At 39.5% G+C, this 22,177-nt stretch overlaps 1 protein-coding gene across 1 annotated transcript; it reads left to right on the forward strand.

Annotated features, from left to right (window-relative positions):
• Positions 1 to 7: 7 nt before the first annotated feature.
• Positions 8 to 22,177, forward strand: NR4A3 (nuclear receptor subfamily 4 group A member 3; the record flags this gene model as incomplete). Its single annotated transcript, XM_010163645.1, has 6 exons — positions 8 to 295; positions 2,514 to 2,643; positions 3,585 to 3,757; positions 8,810 to 9,009; positions 10,213 to 10,391; positions 19,980 to 22,177. Coding segments are annotated over 6 exons (1,233 nt in total), but the record flags the coding sequence as incomplete, so codon positions are not given.

Genomic DNA, 22,177 nt, shown 5'->3' on the forward strand with positions numbered 1-22,177 from the left:
GAGCCTGCCCCTGGGCTCCGACCGACCCACCGCCAGCCAGACGCCCATGGAGAGCCATTCCTACGGGCTTCACCTGGCCAAAAGACCAGCCACCTTAGCCTTCCCACCGCTCGGCCTCAACGCAGCCACCTCCAGCCTGATGGGTGAGAGCAGTGGCGGCAGCAGCAGCGGCCTCCCATCCCCACCCAGCAGGAGCTCCTCGTCAGGGGAAGGCACCTGCGCTGTCTGCGGGGATAATGCCGCCTGCCAGCACTACGGGGTACGGACGTGCGAGGGCTGCAAGGGCTTTTTCAAGGTGAGAGCTCTGCGGTTTGCTCCCCTCCTCACTCCCCCCAGCCTCCCCTCCTTCCCTACCTGCCCCAGTACCCTCCTGGTTATCACCTGGGGGCTTGGGGGTGTTGTGTTAGAGCTCAGAGCCTCCCAGCAGCCGTGATGGACACTCACACAAAGTTTCTGAAGAAGGCCAAAGCAAGTCCTTCACAGGGTAAAAGGATCAGCCAGTCTCGGCTGAGAAAGGGCCGTGGCAGTAAGCTGGGCAAACCACGTTCGTGGTCTGCCAGCATCCCTCAACAGAGTGCAGGTCACTCCTTTCTGAGCCATAAACTGCATTTGTCCCATACAGAAACTCACCTGGAATACATCCAACCTGGGTTTTACTCAGTCACTTATTCCAAGTAAGCCTCATTTTTTAAGTGAGGAAGGAAATCCAGAAATTGTAACATCCACTTGGATTTTAGCGGGTTCCAGCAGTGCCATTTGTTGTTCTGGGGCGGTTGTGGTGAGGAGGACCGTAGTGTTGGTGCCAGGAGGAAACTGGTTTTGTGCATGAGAAAACCCAAACACTTCTAGTTTCATTTGGTTGCTGCCTCCTCGTTGATTACTCTTCAGTTCAGGAGCCCTGTGAGTCCCCACCAGTGGAACGCGGCTTGCAGAGCAGTGACTAAGCACTGCACAGGGTCCCGCTGCCCGCTCTGTAACAGGGAAAGCTTTGCAACTGGAGAGCAACACGAGTGACTTACACATGGCAGTTGAGCAGTGGAAACGTTGTGCTTACATTTTTAAGATTTGAATACCCACTTTTTGCTCTTAGATTTGGGCGCTTCATCATTTCCTTTCCACAGATTTAAATTCAGATTCCAGTCTTATTTTCAGAATTAAGCTTGTTTAAGTGAATAACTTGGGACAGGCTTTTAGGGGGATGATTCTGGGCAGCAGGTTTAAGATTTGATACATTTGGGGTTGATTTGGTATACTCCTTCCTGCACAGATAGCAGTCATGCCCCTGTTCTGGTATAAGATACGATGAGAACAAAAATAGTCCAAAAGTAGTTGGGGGGGAGGGCTTACAGCATTTTTTTTTAATTGTTCACAGAGCTGCTAATGTTGATAGTAATCCTTTGGCAACACGGTAAAATACACATCTCCTGTAAAACTCATTTGTTATTTAAATATAATTAGAAAAGGAAACAAAAATAACCTGGAAATAGCAGTTCCTATGGGCCTGATCCTGCCTCTGTGGAAATCGGTAGCATATCCTTAACTGGGAGCAGTATCTAGAGGTTATTCTGCAAAATTAAACAGTTTTTAGCTCTAAAGCACAATGAACAATATTTTCTGTCTCTCTTACATTTAGTTCATTGAGGCTGTTATTTGAAAAGGAACACAAATTATGAAATAACATTTTTCCATTGACTTAATTGCAGTGAAAGATTTAATATTGAATGTTGAGCTGATAAAATTTCTCCTGTCCTGATGTCTTTCCTATTAATGTCTTTTTTTTTTTTTTTTGCTGATAAGTTATTTATTGATGTATCTTTAAATATGGAAGCACATAATACATTTGTGCATCAACATTTGTTACATTCTGCCAAGGCTTATCAGGTTTTTACAAATTTTAAATTTATTGTATAGTTTGAAGATCATTTTAGAGTTAATTAAATGTATATACAGTATCATTCTATCTATTTTTTTCCCCAGGTCAGGTTAGCTTTCCCTGAATATTTAACTAAACATATTTTGTAGGGTTTCTGGTATTTTTATTTTTCTCCCTGATGATTTTAATGGCTAACCAAACCAGCTATTGTGGTATTTGACTAACAATAGCGATAGCAAGAGAAGTACATCGCGGATCATTTTGATTTTATTTTAATAAGGTCAGCAATAATCAAGGGAATGAACCAAGTAGAAAATTGTTCCCAAAGGGATATTAAAAGCGGAGATAATCTAATCCCCAAAGGTAGAAGCGATGACCTGGTAATTTCAGATATGATTTTATCATTCAAAGTTGCCTGTCTCCAGAGACTTGCTTCAGAACAATCCTAGATGATTTTCATTGTCAGCAGCTAACACTAATAAAATTGTTTTTCCCGCAGGCTAGTGTGTTAGGAAATTAATTTTATCTAATTATATGAATTGCACTGTCGCTTTTCATGTTGTAATTAAAACACATTTTGTCAGGTTCTAAGTTGCTCAAGAAATGATCAGTTTACTATTTTTGTGTTGCATTTTCGCAGAGAACAGTTCAGAAAAATGCAAAATATGTTTGTCTGGCAAATAAAAACTGTCCAGTGGACAAGAGACGTCGTAACAGATGCCAATACTGCCGGTTTCAGAAGTGTCTCAGCGTCGGCATGGTTAAAGAAGGTAAGGACTATTGCTATTATTATCCCAGACACTGAAATAGTACGTTTAACGAATCGGGGGGGGGACACACGACATGGATGCCTTTACAATGAATTTTATGGTGATGGGATTCATAACTTACCCCCAAATATGTGCATTTTTGTAGTAATGTATTGATTTTCTTCTTTTGACTCATATTATCATATGTAGACTTTAGACCCCAGAGTTCAAGAACAGCAAGGTCACAAGAGGATAATTTGACACTGGCCAAAATGTCTCTATTAACTTTGAACGTTACTCGATAACGCTGTTGGCTTCCCCCTCTTATCTCACCGGGGGCTGCACTGGATTGTGTGCATTTTGACATAGGATCTTGTCTCATTCCCATAAGATGATTGTAAATTTGCAATTAATTTAAATGGAAACAGGATCAACTCATTAGTCCCAGTTCTGCAAATATTTAAGTATGTGAGTAATGCTGTGTGAGCAGTCCCATCACAAATACTAACATGGATAATATAACCTGTATAGGATGACCGTATTTTGTCAGATGTTTCAGAAAGCTAAAATCACTTTGACTCTGCCATTTAAAAGGTGCCCAGTAGTAGGAACATTAGAATTTGTGTTTCACATGCAGTTTTCTTTCAGCAGTAGAGTGTCTGTGTGCGCGTGTGCATGGGCACACATACACAGGTGCATAGATGGGCTGCAAACAAAGCATGAGCACTAGGAACACAGCTGGGCTTTAAGTAGGCAGCTACATTGCTGCTTACAATCATAGGTCTGATGCAAATTTGGTATCATTTCTGTTCCTTTACAGTCAAAGGCATCAAGAGCATGTGCTGAAACTGGAGAATGCCCTTATTTTTGCTGGGCTGGGCACCATAAGAAAAGCAGGTGTTCATTCTGATCTGTCATTTGCTGGTATCTTCACAACCAATTCCCTTTTCTTTTTTACCTAGTTGTCCGTACTGACAGCCTGAAAGGGAGAAGAGGTCGGCTGCCTTCCAAACCAAAGAGCCCCTTACAGCAGGAACCCTCTCAGCCCTCCCCGCCTTCTCCTCCCATCAGTATGATGAACGCCCTCGTACGAGCTTTAACCGACTCCACGCCCAGGGAGCTTGACTACTCAAGAGTATGTCTCACTTTTCTTTGCCTGTTTGTTTTTCACATAGAAGTTATAATGTGAACTGCATTTCTACTTACCAACTGGTTTGCTAAAATGAAATTAAACGTGAAATTTGGATGATGGTAGAAATTTGTCCAGTCAGCCATGTCTTTTCATGGTACGTGGACGTTGAGGGGAAAGGAGGTGCAATAGCAATTAGTGTTAGTAACTATTCATTGTGAGGATCTCAATCACAAAGTTACCTGCAGTATATTCCGTGGGAGAGTGAAAGCAAAAATGTGTGGATAAACAGAGCATTCTTCTTGCAAAAGGCTGTGCCAAAACACTAGCAATTACAGTACGATTGATTAATCTATCAAACTCAGGAGCAGTATTTATATATCCATTATCTTAATTTCAAGGTTCTGAAGGCTAAAATCTAATAGCACTTCCCTAATATTCAGATATAAGGGTTGCACAGAGTAACACTGGATGGATAGGGCCATTTCTCTTGAAATCAATAGGAATTTTGCCATTATTTAAATGGGACCAGGGTCTGGCTTTGTCTACCCCAGTATGAATATTTCTTCAGTAAAATTCACATTTGTAAAACAAACCTTTTAAAATCAAAACTCTGAAAAATTATCTCAGCAAAGCTTTGCCAGAGATTATATATTTTTATAACCTTGTTCTTTAATGTATCTTATTCACCATTTAAAAATGCATGGAATATTTTGAAAGCTTAAAAAACTGTTCTATAGTTATTAAAATACAGTATTGAAATAGCTTGTTAAATAGAGATTTATATAGGAAAAGAAAAAGATACAGCTAAGGAAAAACAAGATCAAATTCTTTCCCCTTAATGAGATATGATTAAATCTGAGACTATAAAAAAAACACAACTGTACTCAGACAACATCTGCATCAGCCATTTTATCACTTTTTGCTAAGTAATATTTAATACTAAAACATATTTTATTGTAATTATATAAAAATTACATTATTCTATTTTAGACTATACTTATATATATATCATTTAGCAATTTTAAGCATGTTATAACATCCTTTCTTCAAGCTAATCTGTAAGTATATAATCATATAATTTTCCAAATTATTATTAAGAATCTCACTGTTCAGTATCTGACAGCCTTTTCGGGGAAGAATGCATTAGCCATATTTACACGTATTTTTACTTACCCAGAATGTCTCAGGGAGTCATTCTGCAAATACCAAGGTGTGTGACAAGCTGTGGTCTTTGACAGAAATCTGCTGTATTCCACAGAATTACAGGTGTAAAATAGCTCAGGTCATGAAAGCAGTATCTAACCTTATTTATTTGTTTATAGATATAAAGTTCTTTTGCATTTACAAAAAACCTGAATGAAAACTGTGTATTTTTATGTGGATTTTTTCTCTGTCCTGCAGTAATTATTTCTCTTTTAATGAAAACAGCCCATAGACCTAATTGTTGAACAATTCAGTTGGACATTACAGGAAGCACATGATTGACAGTAAATTAATTTAGTCTGGGTAGCTAAAAGATTTAAGTATGATTGTCTGTTAGGACACATTCATATCTAAGTTTTACAATAAAAAGTGTAATTGTTATGCTCAGCAGTACTGAAAAGACAAAAATATGCTAGAAGAAATTAATAGATCCTTGTGTTTTTCATAAACTTCATACTTATTTTTAAAAGTTAAGGGAGATCAGAAACAAATGCTGTGTGAAAACTGAGATTAACTAAATGAAATATGCTGTAAACACTCTGCAATGATAAAAAATCCCTTTGAAGAATAATCCTATACTTGTAGAGACTAATTTATGGCACGTTTGGTTAGGCTGTGACCCTGCCGAGCACCACAAATGGGTAGATCTGGAAACCTGGCTTTGGAGTCAGTCCTAACACTTCTGCAGACACGACCTTAATGTTTAGCATGGTCTTCATGTTTGCAAGCCGTAATGTTTTGACTGTCTTAAAAATACTGATAAGAGTTTCAGAGAGAAACATATAAGCCTTCCCTCCAAAAAAACCTACAAACACAAAAAAACCCCAAACCAAACCAAAACACAAAACCAAAAATAAATTACATAAGCTATGAATTTTAAACCAAAACAGATTGGAACCAGCTCTGTTCAGAACATGGCTACTTTTCATTTCAGCACTGGTTTTAACTTACCAGTCCACAGCAATGGTATATTTAGGTACTTGGTTTCAAAAAGCAATTGCTAGGAAGAGAATTTGGTTTATGAACTCCTTAAAGGCCAAGGGCTGCAGTCCAGTCTCACACCTGTTTTACTGGTGCAATTCCACGAGTTTACACTTCTAAGTAAGTGAGACGAGAAACAGACCCTATATCTTGCTGTCCTTGTTCACGCAGAATAGCCACCAACTTAAATAGAGATCTTGCCTTTTTGGAGGCAGAGTGAAGCATTTAGGTGTTAAACCCCTGGCTTCCCCAGCCACAAAATTAAGCAAATACTGAGGCTTTTGGAAAAACAAGCATAGCTTCTCCTCTGTGCAGAAGTTATTGTTAGGCTTTTGCAGCTGTAGCAGTTGAGGAAGGTCTGATAAAAGCAGGCAAAGGGTAGAGGTAGGTTGTGCTATCAGGCTCCCCAGCATCAGGCTTTTCGAATCTCTTTAGATATACCATACAAGTTCATGTTGCTTGCTACACATGCAGGCCCCTCCTTGAGTAACCATCAGGTTTCATTTAATTCCCGAAGGAGTTCTGAGCCAGGGAGTAAGGCAGAGCTTTGTCTTCTGGCTTTCTCCCAGCGTGCCTCCAGTTTGCACAGGGCAGGTTAAGAAATGCAGATCGTAGCCCCTCCGTACCATGGTGTCCCTCCCGAGGCCAGGCTTACCAGCTGTTGTGGTCAGAAGTTAGGTCAAATATCACCTCTTCTCAATGAAATAATCATGGAAAAAAACACAGATTTTGGTGCGTAAAACAGAACCATGCATATTGTTTATGGTTACTTATATAGTCATAAGTCTATTATAAGTAAATAGTATTTTATTTTAGCTATTCTTGGTAAGTGCTAACTCTTTGTAGCAAGTGGTGATGGATTGCAGCAGCTAAAAATTATACAATTCCATATAATTTTTTACCTTTCTTCTAAAATTGCTCTTATGGGATATGCTATAACAACAAATACAGGTTATAATTTTTTAGATGCATTTAATTTAATTAAGTGCCCCACATGGGGTATACTGTACTGTAGCATTTACAATTATGTGACATAATGCAGCATTCAGCTTCATTAGAAAATGTTAAAACTTTGTGTTACTTTTGCCAAAGGAATATTTTATAAATATTTTGAACCAAATTAATACCTGGCATAATTATGCTGACTTGTGATGAGTTATATTTAGAATTAATTCATGGTAGTATCCTTTTTCTTTTCCTTTTCTTTTCCTTCCTCTTTGCTGCTTAAAGGATCAAGAACGTGTCTTGCCTTAACAGTACCTATGGTGAGGCAGGCGTTCCCATCAGCTTGTTTGGTTTCCCCATGTAGAAAGAAGGAGTCATAGGTCAGCCCCTGCACAGCAAAGCACATCTCCCAGAGGCAAGACACACACCATCTTGGCTTGCTCCACAGCTTCATTTTAAGAGGGTCCAGAACATGCAAGGTCTCTGAAAAGGCACAGGATCTTTTTCTCCCCACTAACGAAGTTCATAGGGAGACAAACTCTGCCCCAGCTACTCTGAAAGATCTTGTGACTCAGTCAGATACGGCCAGAGGTCTCTAGGATTGCTGTGGTTCTCCAATCAGTCAGTGACTCTGACACTGTGTCCTTTATCCCTTACCTACCAACAGCAACCAGCTCCCGCTAGGACAGGCAGAGAGCAGGACACCTACCCAAGAAGTTCTGCTTGCTGACCCTCTCTCTTTTGCCTGCACAGAGGTGACTTTTGGGTTGCAGTTAGCAATTTGGATGATGTCTGAAGCCCAAGTGGCACGCCTATAGTACGGTCCTCCCAGGCTGCCAGCCCACTGTTACCAGTCAGGAAAGAGATGTGTATCTTTCTGTTTCCACTCTGGCTTGGAGAGTTGCTAAGGAGACCTTTAGGCTGATGGACTCAAACCCTAACTGCACGTGGAAAGTTGTTTCCAAAACACACACTTCTTGGAGCACGGAGACCACCCCGACCTTTCCTTGGCCGAGTCCCAGGGAGAGAGTGGGTATGAAGTCTCTCCCAGAAATAACCCACCAGATGTCTGATGGTGAGGATGTTGTTACAATAAATCCCAAATTATTCAGTTCCCACTTTCCAAGCACAGAATCGGACTAAGCCACAAAAGCTCCTGTTGTGTTTTCTGTCACGAGAGAGAGAAAGCAGTGTCACGGGAGTGACAGCGATCCACTGGTGAGGAAGTAGGAGATAGTGGGGAGGGGGCCGACGGAGGGTCACAGGGAAGCTGAGCAAGCTGAGCCTGTCGAATGGTTGTCTGGAAGAGTTATGGCCACGTAACCAGGATAATAGGTTCTCCTGATCCTTAAATGCTTCTGTTTAAAGGATAAGGGGTGATATGGGGCAGCTGGTTTACTTTGAACCAATTCTGTATTCAAATGAAGCAATGCTGCATGTGTCAGATAAAACATGATTTATCTTATGTGTCTCTATCACTGTCAGATAAAATGCAGTTTGAGAGGTTTTGGAAGAAATCTGCATTTTGGACATACTGAGACAAATTCATCAATAGGAAAAGTGTTTAGTTGTAATAAGTTAAATAGTATTCCTCTTCTAGTGTGATGGAAATTATCCTACCAACCAGATTTCTTTTTCTGTTTACTAATAGTATATAGGTACTTGTAAAATGTTTTAAGTATTATATTTTATTTATAAATTTTAAACAATTTATCTGTGTGTGGAAATATTTTTGCAATATATACCTGAATAGCAAAAGGCCTGTAGGTAGCCAAATAGGTAGATAGATGTAGACCTACTTATTATGCTTTTGATAATAATACCAGCTTTGCCACAGAAGGAAATGTTGTTGGGCAAGTAATGCCATATGTTTCACAGAATGCCCTTAAATGCATATAACGTTGCTTTCTGTGGCTTTCATTTTAGTACTGTTCCACTGATCAGGCTGCTGCAGGCACAGATGCAGAACATGTACAACAGTTCTATAATCTTCTGACTGCCTCCATTGACATAACTAGAGGCTGGGCAGAAAAAATCCCAGGATTTACTGACCTCCCAAAAGAAGATCAGACATTACTCATAGAATCAGCTTTTTTGGAGCTGTTTGTACTAAGACTCTCCATCAGGTAACTATTTATTTCATTTCCTCTTAAGCTGATGTGAAAAATCGTCCATCTAAATATTTTTAAGGAATAAATATGGCGCTATCTTTGAACATTGTCAGTTGTACAAAAAACCCCAAAACATCAGCAATGTCTGCATCCAAAAGATATGGTGTTTTAATTTGGTTTACACTGCAGAAAAATCAAGAAAGTGATTTAAAAAGAAAGCATAGGTCTTGCTAATGTGCTTCTTTTTATTGGATATACCCGATCCGCTTCTTCCGTAGTAATAAAAATTGATCCTCGGGTACTATCTGAGCCGGTTTGCTTCATACTCAACAGTATAAGCTATAGAAAAGTACCTTCAGTATGAAAGTTTTTTCCTTTACCCACTTCTTTTGCACATGCATATCTTTGTCATCTGTTTTTGAAAGGGATGAAGAAGCTTTAAAATATTTTTCAGATTGTTTTTCTTCTTAATACCAAGTCATTTAATAGAGTGACATGCTATTTGTCAGTCTGGCACTAGTTAAGACACTTTACCAAAAACGCTTTCAGGGACTGGGGAAATTCTTCCAAACTGGTGATTTATGCCTTTGTTTCTTTAGGTTGAAAATGACCTTTGCATGCGTTTTTCAACAGGAATATTGGCAATGGGGAGGGGAAGGAGAGGAGAGCTTGGCTGTAGTATCTCTCTTACACACAGGTTTTCATATAAAAGAGTTGATGATGTTAGGTGTATTGTGGTGCATTAGAGCATGTATTTTCCATTGACTTTTGCTTATCAATTTTTACAATCTGAAAAATGCAGATGAGACTAAGTAAATGCCAAGAGCTGCAGAATCCCTTCTTTCTCCAGTTTTTATTAGTTCTGTATTTCAAAATGCACTCACTTAGTATTCCTTTGATTCAAACATACAGTATTTAATGTAAAATGTCTTCTCTGTTATGCCTTTGGGCAGGACCAAAATCTTAACTAATTAGACAGTCTACACCACATGCTACAGCTAACCTCAGGCTTATAACTCTACCAAGTAAGCAATCATAGAAGCTTGTTTGTTGTACTTTGGCCCCAAGGGAGAAGCATATTGTCAAATGTGAATGCCCACATATGTCTCAGGATAATATGTCTTGGATTTTAAATGACAGACACTTCAATACTGGTTATGCATTTTTCTGTAAAGTAGAAGATGCATTTATAATTTTTTTCAATTATTTTTATTTGAGGTCTGATACTGCTGAGGACAAGTTTGTATTCTGCAATGGACTTGTGCTTCATAGACTTCAGTGCCTTCGTGGATTTGGGGAGTGGCTCGACTCTATTAAAGACTTTTCCTTAAACTTAAAGAGCCTTAACCTTGATATCCCAGCCTTAGCAAGTTTATCAGCTCTAACTATGATTACAGGTAAGTGCTCCATTGTTAATAGAAAGCTTCAGACTCCAGTGTTTTGCTTTAACGTAGATTCAAGCAATTTCAGTTAACTTAGCTATCATCAGGGTAAAGTGAGCATGATTTTTAAGCACTGGCATGACCATACTGAAGTTGTGGACTAACATTAGGCTATCAGATACCCCTTTTAAAGTGTAATCTAACTATTTCTTCATAGTTTCATTGTTTTCTTGGAATAGCTCCCAAAAAGTAAACTGCTTGCAAGCAAATTGTGTAGCTCCTAAAAAAACATTCAAAATACTTCTTGAATTTCCAGAAAAGCCTAACAAAATGACCAGAGCTAAGTCTTCTGTGTAGGAATACTAGTATCAAGGTAACTGGAGAGCTAGAAGCCATTCAGCTAGTGTTGTTAGCCTCTCAGCAAGATAGCTAGACCAGAAAGTGTGCTTCATGAGGGGAAGCAGGCTGCTTTTGGTAGCCAAGCTACTGTAAATATTCCATGTACTGCTTTTTTGAGAGAGAAAATTGGAGAATAGGAAGAAAAAAAATCTTCATCTGCAGTTGTAGAAAAGCTTTTGGGTGTTTATGTGACCGTATCACCCCTTCTGGCTGCTGGGGCAAACAGCAGGAAAGTAGTGTCAGAATCTGCCAGATCTGGCCAGGAAGTACAAAACAGGGGAGCATAACCTTATAAAGTATAATTTTCTCATTCCTGAAACAACAAAGCCCCTTGAAGTACACATGCATACCCTGGGCTTCTTGCAATTGAAGAGGCATGGCTGATGGAAGCAGGAAGGGTTGGGAGTAAGGGTGTCTGACAACCTTACAGCAGAAGTCAGAGCAGCAGCCATCTCTACAGAGCCTCACACTCTTTTCAAAAAAGCTGGTAGTATAAAGATGCAACTGTGTTGTCAGTGTGAAACGGGCCTTTGGTGTGCCTTGAGCTGGATCTTCCCAGGGATGCTCTAAGCTCCACTGGGATGGATATTGATTTCCTTCTCCATTTCAGGCATCCACCAGTTTGCAGGCAGTGCCCTCAACAGTATCAGCTGCAGTCTTCATTTTATCTAGGGTGAGATGATGCTAGGGAAATGAGATAAAACACTCAATGGCAAATAAAAAACCTAAAATTGGCCAATTCTCTCTGACGTTTGTTGGGCCAAGATTTTGGCTTCAGAATTTGTATGGTATGCTTCCTTCCTGTGTTTTGGTGAAGGGTTAGTGTATATGCATAACTCTCTGTTTCTTAAGAAAAGTATTTTCAGGTTTTTGATTAATTTCTCTTCATTTCTTCTGCAATTAGAAAGGGTACTTTAAGGTCCGGATTCTAATTTCTTTGATAGAATGCTGTAGTCCAGAATAACTCATTGGAGTTAATTTGTTCTTTATGAAAAAATTTCAAAATGAATGATACGTTAAAATGAGAAAGAACTCAACTTATTTTTTCACTGCTATATATAAACACCCACTGACCTGTACTCACACATACTTACATATATGTATTATAGATACGTCTATGTGTATGTATATACAAACCTATATAAAGTATATACATATGTGCATGCATTTAGATATCCGTAAATCAAGGACAGGTGCTGTCTCTCTCCATATATATTTACATACAGGCATATATGCTCACATATATGTGACACACATAATTGATTTAGATTATTTACTATATATTAGATATGTCTTTTTTAGATAGACACAGATAGCTTGTTCTTTATTATCTTCCTGGAGACTGAGAGGATGCAGGTCAATCATTGGGATCCCCAGCAAGTTGTCTAAGTCAATGTGCAAAAAGCTTTTGGATAAGAAGTTATTCTCCTTACAACCCCATGCCCTGGTTTAACTTGATAATTCTTTGTTCAGTTAGACACTGTTTTCTTGCCCTTGCATAAAGAGTCAAAGCTGTCCAGCGGCTGACTCAGGTCACCCTAAGTTATTGAATAGAAATAGCTTTTAGTTGATGACACCCCACATTTCTTCCTCTCCTTGATAATGACCCTTTCAGGAGTTGGCTACATTGTGCTGGTCTTCCCAAAGTTTCTAAACAAATGGAAGTAACTGTTGCCTTTAAAAGGAGAGCATTTCTGTCCACAAAAGCTCTCAGGTTTTCTGTATTTGTCAAGCTTTTCTTGATTTTCTCACCTGTATGAGATGGTGCTTAAAATTAATGTAGTTTTCTGCTTATTCTTTTATTTCATGAGGCCAGTATATCTATGCTGATTTGGTCTTAAGGTCAGAGTATACTTTCATGTGATCTAAATTAGATTGAAGCTCCTGTGTCTAGTGATTTATATTCACAGGTTTCAGATCATGAAGGGCAGCTAGCTAACTTAGGGACTCAGCCAGAAATTTGGTCACCTGAAAATGGATGGTATTGTATAATGATGAATGATATGAAAAAAAAAACTGAAAAAGGAAATCAGATAATTATGGCTAAGAGAGCACTACAGCACAAAATGCTGGTGGGCAGGGTTCTTTTGAGACTTTCTTGGTGATAGTATATTGAAATTTTATATTTAGGAAAGCCTTGAGATTTGCCTCTGGTATGGCATCCCATGAGAAATGGCTTCTTGTCTTCTCACTAGAGTTTGACAATCCACGTGCTGGTTTTCAGCTAGTCCCACCAAAAGAGGAAAAATAATAAAGCTAAATTTTGGAAATCTGTTGAACATTTTTAAGCATTGTTTTGGGGCTTGGCTTAGATTTGGGTGGGTGTTTAGGTGCCATTCTTTATCTCTGGAGAAGGTATGCTCCTGTAATGGACTGTTGGAGGCAACGGGTAGTTAGCAAACCCTGGTTCATTCCCTTTTTGTGAGGTAGAGCAAGAGAGAGTGACCTTTTCCAGAAACATAGGATATCCACTTATTGAGTATCACTGTCTTTTGTGTTGAAGCCATTTGACATATTTCACAGGCTGCAGAAAGGCTGCTACGTATGATGATTTGGGGACAAGCTGGTGTGCAGATGGACACCCAAGGCCCAGTCTCTGGTCTGATTCCAACAGGAAGGGAATCTGACCATGAATCTCCCATGTCCCAGATGGTTATCCCTGTCATTGGGCTGCAAGATAGGAAGGAGCAGGAAAGCTCTGTTTTGTGAATCTAGTTGTTTGCTTTTATTAGCAACACTGCAAAACCAAAATGCTAGCTTGAGCAAAATTTTCTTAATTATACACAAATTGCTCCATTTCTTATTTTTCGTTAGTCAACTTTTCATGACTTGATGGCTCAACAGAAAAAAAAAAAAAAAAAAGAAAAAGACAACAACCTAATATTCTATAATAGTCATACTGTACAGCATCTTGGGTAGTACCAAATTCAAGAATTGTCTCTCCTGGGAGTAATGGCCTGTTTGTTCTTCTTGATTTCATGAATGCTCTCTGTAGCCCAAACAAAGACATGCTCTTAGAAAACAAACCCTCTGGTGTACTAGGCATTGTCAGTATTGCTGAAGGAGAAAAGTAAGAGAAGTCGCTACTCTCCTTTGCATGTTCTCTCTCTGTTCTGCAAGAGTGACAGGGAGAACTAACACTTCTTTCCTAGTGAAGGAAGAGGGAATAAATGTAAAAATTAGTGTTGGAGACTAGAAGACATTCCACTGTTCCCAGTGGTCCAAGATACTGAAGTTCGGGATGTCAAATCAGCTGCCCAGTAACAGCCCCTCTAGTTCCAGTGCCCTTTAACCCTGCTGATCGTTCTGGGTTGCAAAGCTCCATGTGCTATCTCAACCACAGCTGCAGGTCACAGCATAGGATAGTAGGATGCATGGTTATGGGCATACCTGACCATTTGTTCTGTTTAGTAATTTTGAAGAGAATGACAGGAGATCTAGTGAGTATCACAATACTTGCTAATTCATTGCTTGCTTTGTGTGAAACTAAAGGTATGCACACCATAAAATAAGCAGGGAAAGATTTTGTAATATTTTGCATGGTATAATCCATTAGAAAGTCCATATACTTGTGCTTTTTCTGTTTATTTTATGTTTCCTGAGAATTTGCAGTATGTTGCCTAGAAGGAAAAGCATCATGTCGTATTGCTGCTGAATTTTCAAGTCCTTTCAGATAGAACATTAGCTTGAAAGAGCACTCAGAATGAAATAAGTGACATCTAGTTTATTGTGTTTGGCTTGCAAACAGTTAACTTAAAACTCTGCAATACCAAGACATCTTTTTTCTTCAAGGTGCTCCTTTAGGATCTTCCTCTCTGTCTCTCTTCTCTTTTTTTACTTCCTTCAGTTGGTTAAGAAGGGCTGGACACAACTTCCTCCAGAACACATCAGCAGTGCTCTAAGCATCAGCCAGCAGAAAGTAGTTAGGAAACTACACCACATTCACCCCACATCCCCATGAAAGCAAGAAATGAGTTCTATCCTGTTCTTTTTTTGGATCATTTATTCTGTTGGGATGTAAGATCTAATGAGCTAAAGAAGAGTGCTGACATGGAAAGAAAATGCTGGTCATCTTGGGACAAGTTCTGTCCTTAGTTCCACAGGGACCATTTCTATCAGTTTAGTGTGTTGCATGGATCACAAGTGTTCCTGCACAACCACACCATGCTGGACTGGATAGTGCTAATGGAGAAGCTTTGCAGAGTAGAGCAGATATTAGCTAAGCCTATTCTTGGAAATGCTTCCTTAACTTCCCAAATGACCATTTATAATACTTTGCTTTACAGTTTCTCTAACAGTGTCAAAATATAAAGATTGAGACTCCAGTGCAGATCATCTCAAGGACACACTCTAATTTAGCCTCAAATTTCTGCCTGCTTTAGAGCTGTTAGTGTTTTTTCTCTCTCTCATTGATTCTTTTTTCCTCTCTGCATCTTCCTTTCTCTATCCACATCAAAATATTATTGTTTTGCCCACTTGACACTCTCAGTGGGATGCTGCCGAGTACAGAGCATTCTAGCCCTCATTCAGCCAAGCTCTTTTGGCATATGTTTTATTTTAAGTGTGTTACAGACCAGCCCAGAGCCACTGTATATATTTGGCTTATTGAAACTCTTAATGCTTTGTTAGACTGGCACCAGAACATTGAAGAATATTGTGAGGTTTCAATTAAGTATGAGTTTGTGTTTGTTTTCCTGCTGTTGGGCTTTCTGTTCCAGTTTACAAACACAATTTTTAGCACCATCAGTCATACCAAGAAGTAGTAAGGAGTCTGGTCTGGCTAAAAAGGGTCTGGCTGCTGCAGTTCCCTTCTGAACACAGACTTTGCCCAACTTCCCTATGGAAAGGAGGCTCACTGACTCTTCGGCAGCAGATATCCTTCGGTCCTGTTGCCAGGATCTTCTGGAGTGGGTGCTTGGTGTGCTGGGTCTACATACGAGCAGGTGACAGACTGGGGGAGTGTAGGAGAGCCAGTTAAAAAAAAAAAAAAAACCCTCCAGATTGCATTGTCTGTCTTCCCTCCGCCTCTTTGCCGAAGGAAGTACTGTCAGCATCAAAGTGAAGTACTCACTCCTCTTTCTCCCCTCCCACCCTTTTGCTGAGGCAAGAACTCTTTCCTCCTACAGCAACCAGCAGCTTCTGTGCTACATTGTGGTTTTCTTAAAGGAGCAAATTGTGATGTCCTGTGTGGTCATTCAGCTCATCTGACTTTAGGTACTTTGCACAGCTGATGGATAAACACAGGGCTCCTCCAGAAGATGATTCATCCCCCTAAAATCTAAATAACATTCTAAAAATGCCCATCTTTCCACTGATGTTAGAAGCAGCTCAAGAAGTCTGTGCTCCTAGCTTGGGCACCCTTGCAAAGTGCCTGAAGGTTAAGCAGGATGAATATGGGCTAGATTGCAACAGGAAAGGAGGCTCTTGGATCTGCCAGGTTGCAATCTTGCTGTGTAAGAGCGTGCATGAGACAAGCAGAAAGCTGTAGACAACCAAGCCTCACACTTATTTGAGTTATAGAAGGGGAAGAGGATTGTGAAGGGGGAAGAGAAAATGAGATAACTGTATTGAAACTGAGACAATCAAGAGGCCTATTTTAAGCCTGCAATGTGAATCTGTTGCATTTCTGATTGGTCTGACACCTCAGAATGAATTAAGGCTAAAACTGACCCAACCTGACACAGTGCACAGAACCCAAGGGTCTTTGAGATACTCAAGGTCTTTGAAATACTTGCACTCTTTGAGAGGTGTTTCTCATAACAGTAGCACTCGGTCTGCCTAGCCGTGGCATCATCTACCCTGTGTCAGAGATTAGGGACAAAAGGACTAGCACAGCTGGTGACGGGTTTTCCTGCTCTTTTACTTTCTTTCTATCAACTTGTTGCTGATCAGCGTAATTATAGCACGGAACTGCGTTGAGATTCCTGGGAAAGGGAGAAAGCTGTAAAATATTTGCTGTGTTCAGTTTGCCAGGATGAGCTGCTAAGTTTGCAGAGCTTTAGAGGCAAGACTACTGATGAATCATTTTCACAGGCTTATGGAGAGCATCTTTGCCGTAAATCACCATTTCTCTTGCAAAAATCAATGGTATCCTAAAACATAAAGCTGCGAAATCCTATATTCATTTTACCTAGTGCCTTTTTAGTTATCATTTTTAAGAAAGTCTGAATACAATAATATTTACAGATAGAGAAAATCTATTGGTTTTGACTACCTATCCTTCTTGGGATAAATCTTGGCCTTAACATTCCCGTGTGGATAAGTACATCCTGTGGAACACAGCAGATGATGAGAGGTCATCAGCTTCAGTGCCAGTGCACACACTTACCGCAGGTGCCTCGTGCTGCTCCCTTTAGGTTAAGTAAGAAAGACTGTGGGTCTTCTTTTGCCCAGATGAGACTGGTTGTGTGGAAAAGGCAAGAAAAAGTGTTTCCTGCTCTTTGAACCCTGTTAAATTTAAATCTTTGAGTAAATTAGACCAAAGGCTCCTCAAGTCTACTGAAGGGAGGAGCTGTTTCTTACCCTAGTACATTCCCCAGAAACTAATTGGATACCAACACCAGAGACTGCAATGGCAGCATGAATGCAGGCAGTGCCTTTTACTAGCAGAAGGGCTTGCCCATAGATGGCTTTGTCTTTCTCTGGGTCCAGAAGGGATGCCTGAGGGATTGGAGACTGAAAACACCTTCTTCCAGTGAGGCAGTTCCAGTCATGACGAATTACCTTTGTAGAGATTTGCAAGTAGCAGAGGCGATTACATGGGAATTCATGCAGGAGAGGACAGCCTGGTTTATCAGAGACTGCTTTAATATTGTAGCACCAGAGAGCAGCTTAAGGATGGAATATCTCTTAATTCTGAATTTCCATCATTTTGTTATTTAAAGTAAGGCTACTAATATTATAATCTTTGCATGTATTGTATTTTGCCTCAATATGTTTCACGGCTAGTCACCAAAGACATGATTTGTTCATGAAACCTTCTGAACTTGTCCATGTGAGACAAAGACTGTTTAGTTCTGGCTGAAAATATTAACAACATTGCTGTGTGCTCCAGAGCCAGACATAATTTTCAATACTCTGCAGCAAGGTACACAACTGCTGAGGCATTGGTTTAAAAATGTGCTCTGCTAATTTGTAAGTCAGGTTTTAGATCCATTTTAGTATTTCACCTCCCTGGATCTATAAAGATATCTTCACTTACACAGCCAGGAAACAATCTCTAAACAGATTAAAAGATGAAAACTCTTCAAAGACTGCAAGATTAATTTAATGTCCTGCAGATTCTCTCAGTAGGCTAGTGGTAAACCCCCCCCCCTACAGCTTTTCAAATCTGTATAAAATATTTATCCACCAAGATTTTTAATGGCAGAATCTGCCTAAGTATTTACTCTCAGTGACCTGTGTAGTTAAGGCTTACATAATTATACTATACACCATTTACTGGAAAGGCTTTAAATATTCATTGCCTCCTCGTGTTTTAATGTAAACAAGGCACTTAGAATACCTAGGGTTTTTAAGTCCTGCAAGGTGAAAAAGATGTCTGAAGCAGATGTTACTGCTTGGATGAGTGTTGCTCTGAAGCAACAGGGCAGATTGATGGTACTTAAATGGTAGAGCACAGTAGCTTCTGGCCAGAGACGTACATGTCTGCACATCTCTGATTCTGATCCCAAACTAGTGTTCTTCAGGAGTGAGCTCTGCCTAAGTAAATAAAGTTGAAGAAAGTGTAAAATGGGTGAATATCAGTGGAAAATCAGACCTTTACACTTCTGACTGCCTTCATTGAATCCCATCTGTTTTATTGGTTTGTCAGGAACATCCAGCCAAAACAGACGGTGAGGGGAGGCAGCAAGGAGTTTATACACACATGCCTGGGCAAGGCACACTGCGCCTTGCGCAGACATCACACCTGCTTCTGGAAGTAAAGAAAACTGTGCTCTTTTCACTGTTCATTAGGCGATAGACAGGGAAAGTATCTATTGCCCACTCCTCCTGGAGTAGAGAAATGAGACTTGGGGGCAATGGGCACAACATGGCACATGGCTGCCAGGGGTGGGGGTGAGAGTCAGGGAAGGCAGATGACTTCAAGTGCATCAAACACGAGAACTGCCACAATTAGTTACTCCTCATCCGCTGCTGCCACTTTTTTTATATCTCTAGTTGGTGAAAAGTAGTTTAACCTGCATTTTCTTAGACTGCCCTATCCAGTATTATTCTATTTCGTTATGACTTTGCTATTAAGCAAGTTCTTACTTGTGAATTTCAAAGTCAAAGGCAAATCAAAACATCACAAAATTATTTGTGCTGAAATGTTGTATGAATTTATCCACTAAATCTTGATAGCAAACAGCACAGAATTATCTTTCCCTGTGTTCCAGTAAAGAGCCTGCTTTTAATGAATCACAAATCTGATTCATTCTGCTCATGCTTAAAGAACTGTGGATGCATTTAACACGGTTGTAGCATTTTAAAAGGCTATTTGAAGGGGAACAAACACCAGCTCCCCTTCCTTTTAGGAACGCTGAGGTTTTGGTGATGGATAACACAGCTGCCTTCTCACTTCAGGCATTGCTTACTCAAAGCAAAATAGTTAACTTCCAGGCTTCTTTTATCTTAGACCTTTTAAAGATGAATAAACTAAAAAGCAGCAGCTGATCCAAATAACAAAGAGTGGTAAGGTGCCTTTAGTTTCTTACAAGAGTGTCTGCAAATTCCTGGTGGAATTCTAGTCCTGGCGCTGATGGAGCTGGCTAAGGATATCGATCGCCACTTGAATTCACTGAATAAATAATGGTTGCCATAGTTATTGAGCATTCACAACTGGTGGGGAAGCACGGAAATCTCCAAAACACCTCCTGTGATAGTTTTGCTGGAAAATCACCCAATTAATTCTGTCTCATATCATGAAAATTATGTGAGGTAGCCAGGATGCTTGGACTCCTTGTACTAGAATTTCAATCGTAATTGAGCATCTCTGCCGCCGCCTATTTTAGCAGCTAAAGAGGAAAGGGCACTTGCCATCTCTTATTTTGTGTGGCAGAAAGGTTGACTGACATCGTGTAACCGCAACTGTTCTGAGAAATCCGATACTTTCAAAGCATTTTTTGCTTGGAGTACCAGAGTATGGATTTGGGTTGCACTGAAGAAAATGAGTTCCTCGATTTGTGGTAGGGATGCTGATGTGTTGTGTCTCTCATTTTGCAGAACGACATGGATTAAAAGAACCAAAGAAAGTGGAAGAGCTATGCAACAAGATCACAAGCAGTTTGAAAGATCACTTAACTTTCAGTTGCCAAAATAAAGGACAACCGCTGGAGTCTGCAGAGCCGAAGGTACTGGGTGTTCTGGCTGACTTGCGTTCTCTCTGCACACTGGGACTACAGCGCATCTTTTACCTGAAACTGGAAGATTTGGTGCCAGCCCCTTCCATTATCGACAGGCTGTTTCTGGACACCTTACCCTTCTGAGTCAAACCACCCTCCTGAAAGGCAAATGCCCACCAGAGCAGGCAAATGGATCATGACTTACAGCTAACATTTCTGCCCTCACTTAACAGAAAAGCAGCTCCAGGTCTCAAATGAGGTCTTTTCTGACGCTTTGTTCTTACAACCTGAGGCCTGAAACTTACTGGCTTACTGTTTTGGGGTTGTGTTCTTTGTTTTCTTTTGTGTGATTTGGGTTTTTTAAATGGCTAATATGGCACTTTTGGACAATGCTATCCCAGCAGCAGTAAAAGGTTAACATGACTGTTTTCAATTTGTTGTTTAACACCTCATGGTATATGAGGAATAAAATTGTAGAAGCTGTGTTTGGAAACAAGAACAGCAAATAGTTGTTTGCCAGGGTAGTATGTGTTTTGTGAGGATACCTTTAGCATACTTCCTGCATCAAGGGCACATACATCAGCACAATCTAAACAAAAATTCACTTTTTTAGCAAAGTACCTTCAATTGAACATTTCATACAAATCCAATATAGCAAAATGACAATGGCTGTTAGCTCCCATGTTCAAGTGCAATTTTTTAAAGTGCTGTCTTACTAAGTCTCGTTTATTAACTAATTTATTTTACTATGAAAACAAACGGAAGAAATCAAGTGAGAAAATTACATGCACTAACTTACCTGACAGAGTTTTCCAAACTTGATTCCATGTAGCGCGACTTATTGACAAATGTATGTGGAAGACACGGGAGCAATTGTGGCGCAGTCGCAGTTGTTCCTTAGCTAAGGAAATCTGAGGAAGGAGGTAGTGATTGGAGCATACAGGGTCAGCATCAGGGATAGTTCAGTTTTAGACTTTCAACAGAAGCGACTAGTTAGTAAACGGACAGAAGATGGTTTTCAAGAACAAGCGAGTCTTGTAAAATAGTATGAATGTAAGTGCTAGGAAGGGATATAGTGGGCTGCGTTTAAACATTCCGTGTTCGTACTCCTTTTTGTATGTTTATACTGTTGATGCCATATTAATATGAAATAATTTGTTGCATAGTGTCTTTATTTGTATAAATGTTTGTATGCATGGTATATTGTAATGGCTTTGCCTGTATTTATTGCAACAACTGCCAGCTCATGGGAGCCCTGTTACACCTGGTAACTAAATGGGGTGTTCACACTGACTCAGACACACCAGTTGGAAAACTATATACATATATATAATGTGTATGTATATATATGTATATACCTATATTTGTGTGCGTGTGTGTGTGCGCGTGTCTTTTTATTAACCATTTGTATATAAAATATCTGTCAAATCACAAGCAGAGTTATTTTACAGTTTATTTGCAGTGACTTCTAAGGCAGTACTGTTTAGCACTTTGATATTAAAATCTTGCTCATGTTTTGCTAAATTCAAATAATATTTAAAAAGTTTAGTTCTAAAAAACTTTATATGCACTGTATTAAGTCGAAATTTTGTTGGTCATTTTGCTAAGGAGATTTTTGAATGTCAGCCTGATGTCACTGTATCTTTTGTTAGCTTTAAACATTCTAGCTTTTGTCTTTTTTTAAACTATGCTGTTTATATGGAAATTAAATTATACAATCAAACAGATGCCAAATGAATTGCCTAATTGCTGCAAAGGATAACCCAGATATTGAGTCACTGTATGGTTTTCAAATAGTAATCTGGTATTTTATCACTTACTATGTTTGGATGTGCTTTTATGAAAAAATTATTCTTATATCAAGATTTATAGTAGTGTCAATAGGGAAACAGACTTCTAATCACTATAGTTAATATTTCCGGTTTACCTGCAGATAATATTTGGAAAAGTATTGCTTTTTGTATTGACTTTTAAGCTTATGTGCAAACATAATAGCATAATTAAATATCAGAGAAGCTAATGTTTCTTGTAGGTTGCTGTAACAAGCCTGACCAGCAAGATAAATATATTTTGACTGAA

The sequence above is a fragment of the Antrostomus carolinensis genome, unplaced genomic scaffold (genome assembly GCF_000700745.2).
Source record: "Antrostomus carolinensis isolate BGI_N321 unplaced genomic scaffold, ASM70074v2 scaffold21822, whole genome shotgun sequence".
Taxonomy (NCBI): domain Eukaryota; kingdom Metazoa; phylum Chordata; class Aves; order Caprimulgiformes; family Caprimulgidae; genus Antrostomus; species Antrostomus carolinensis.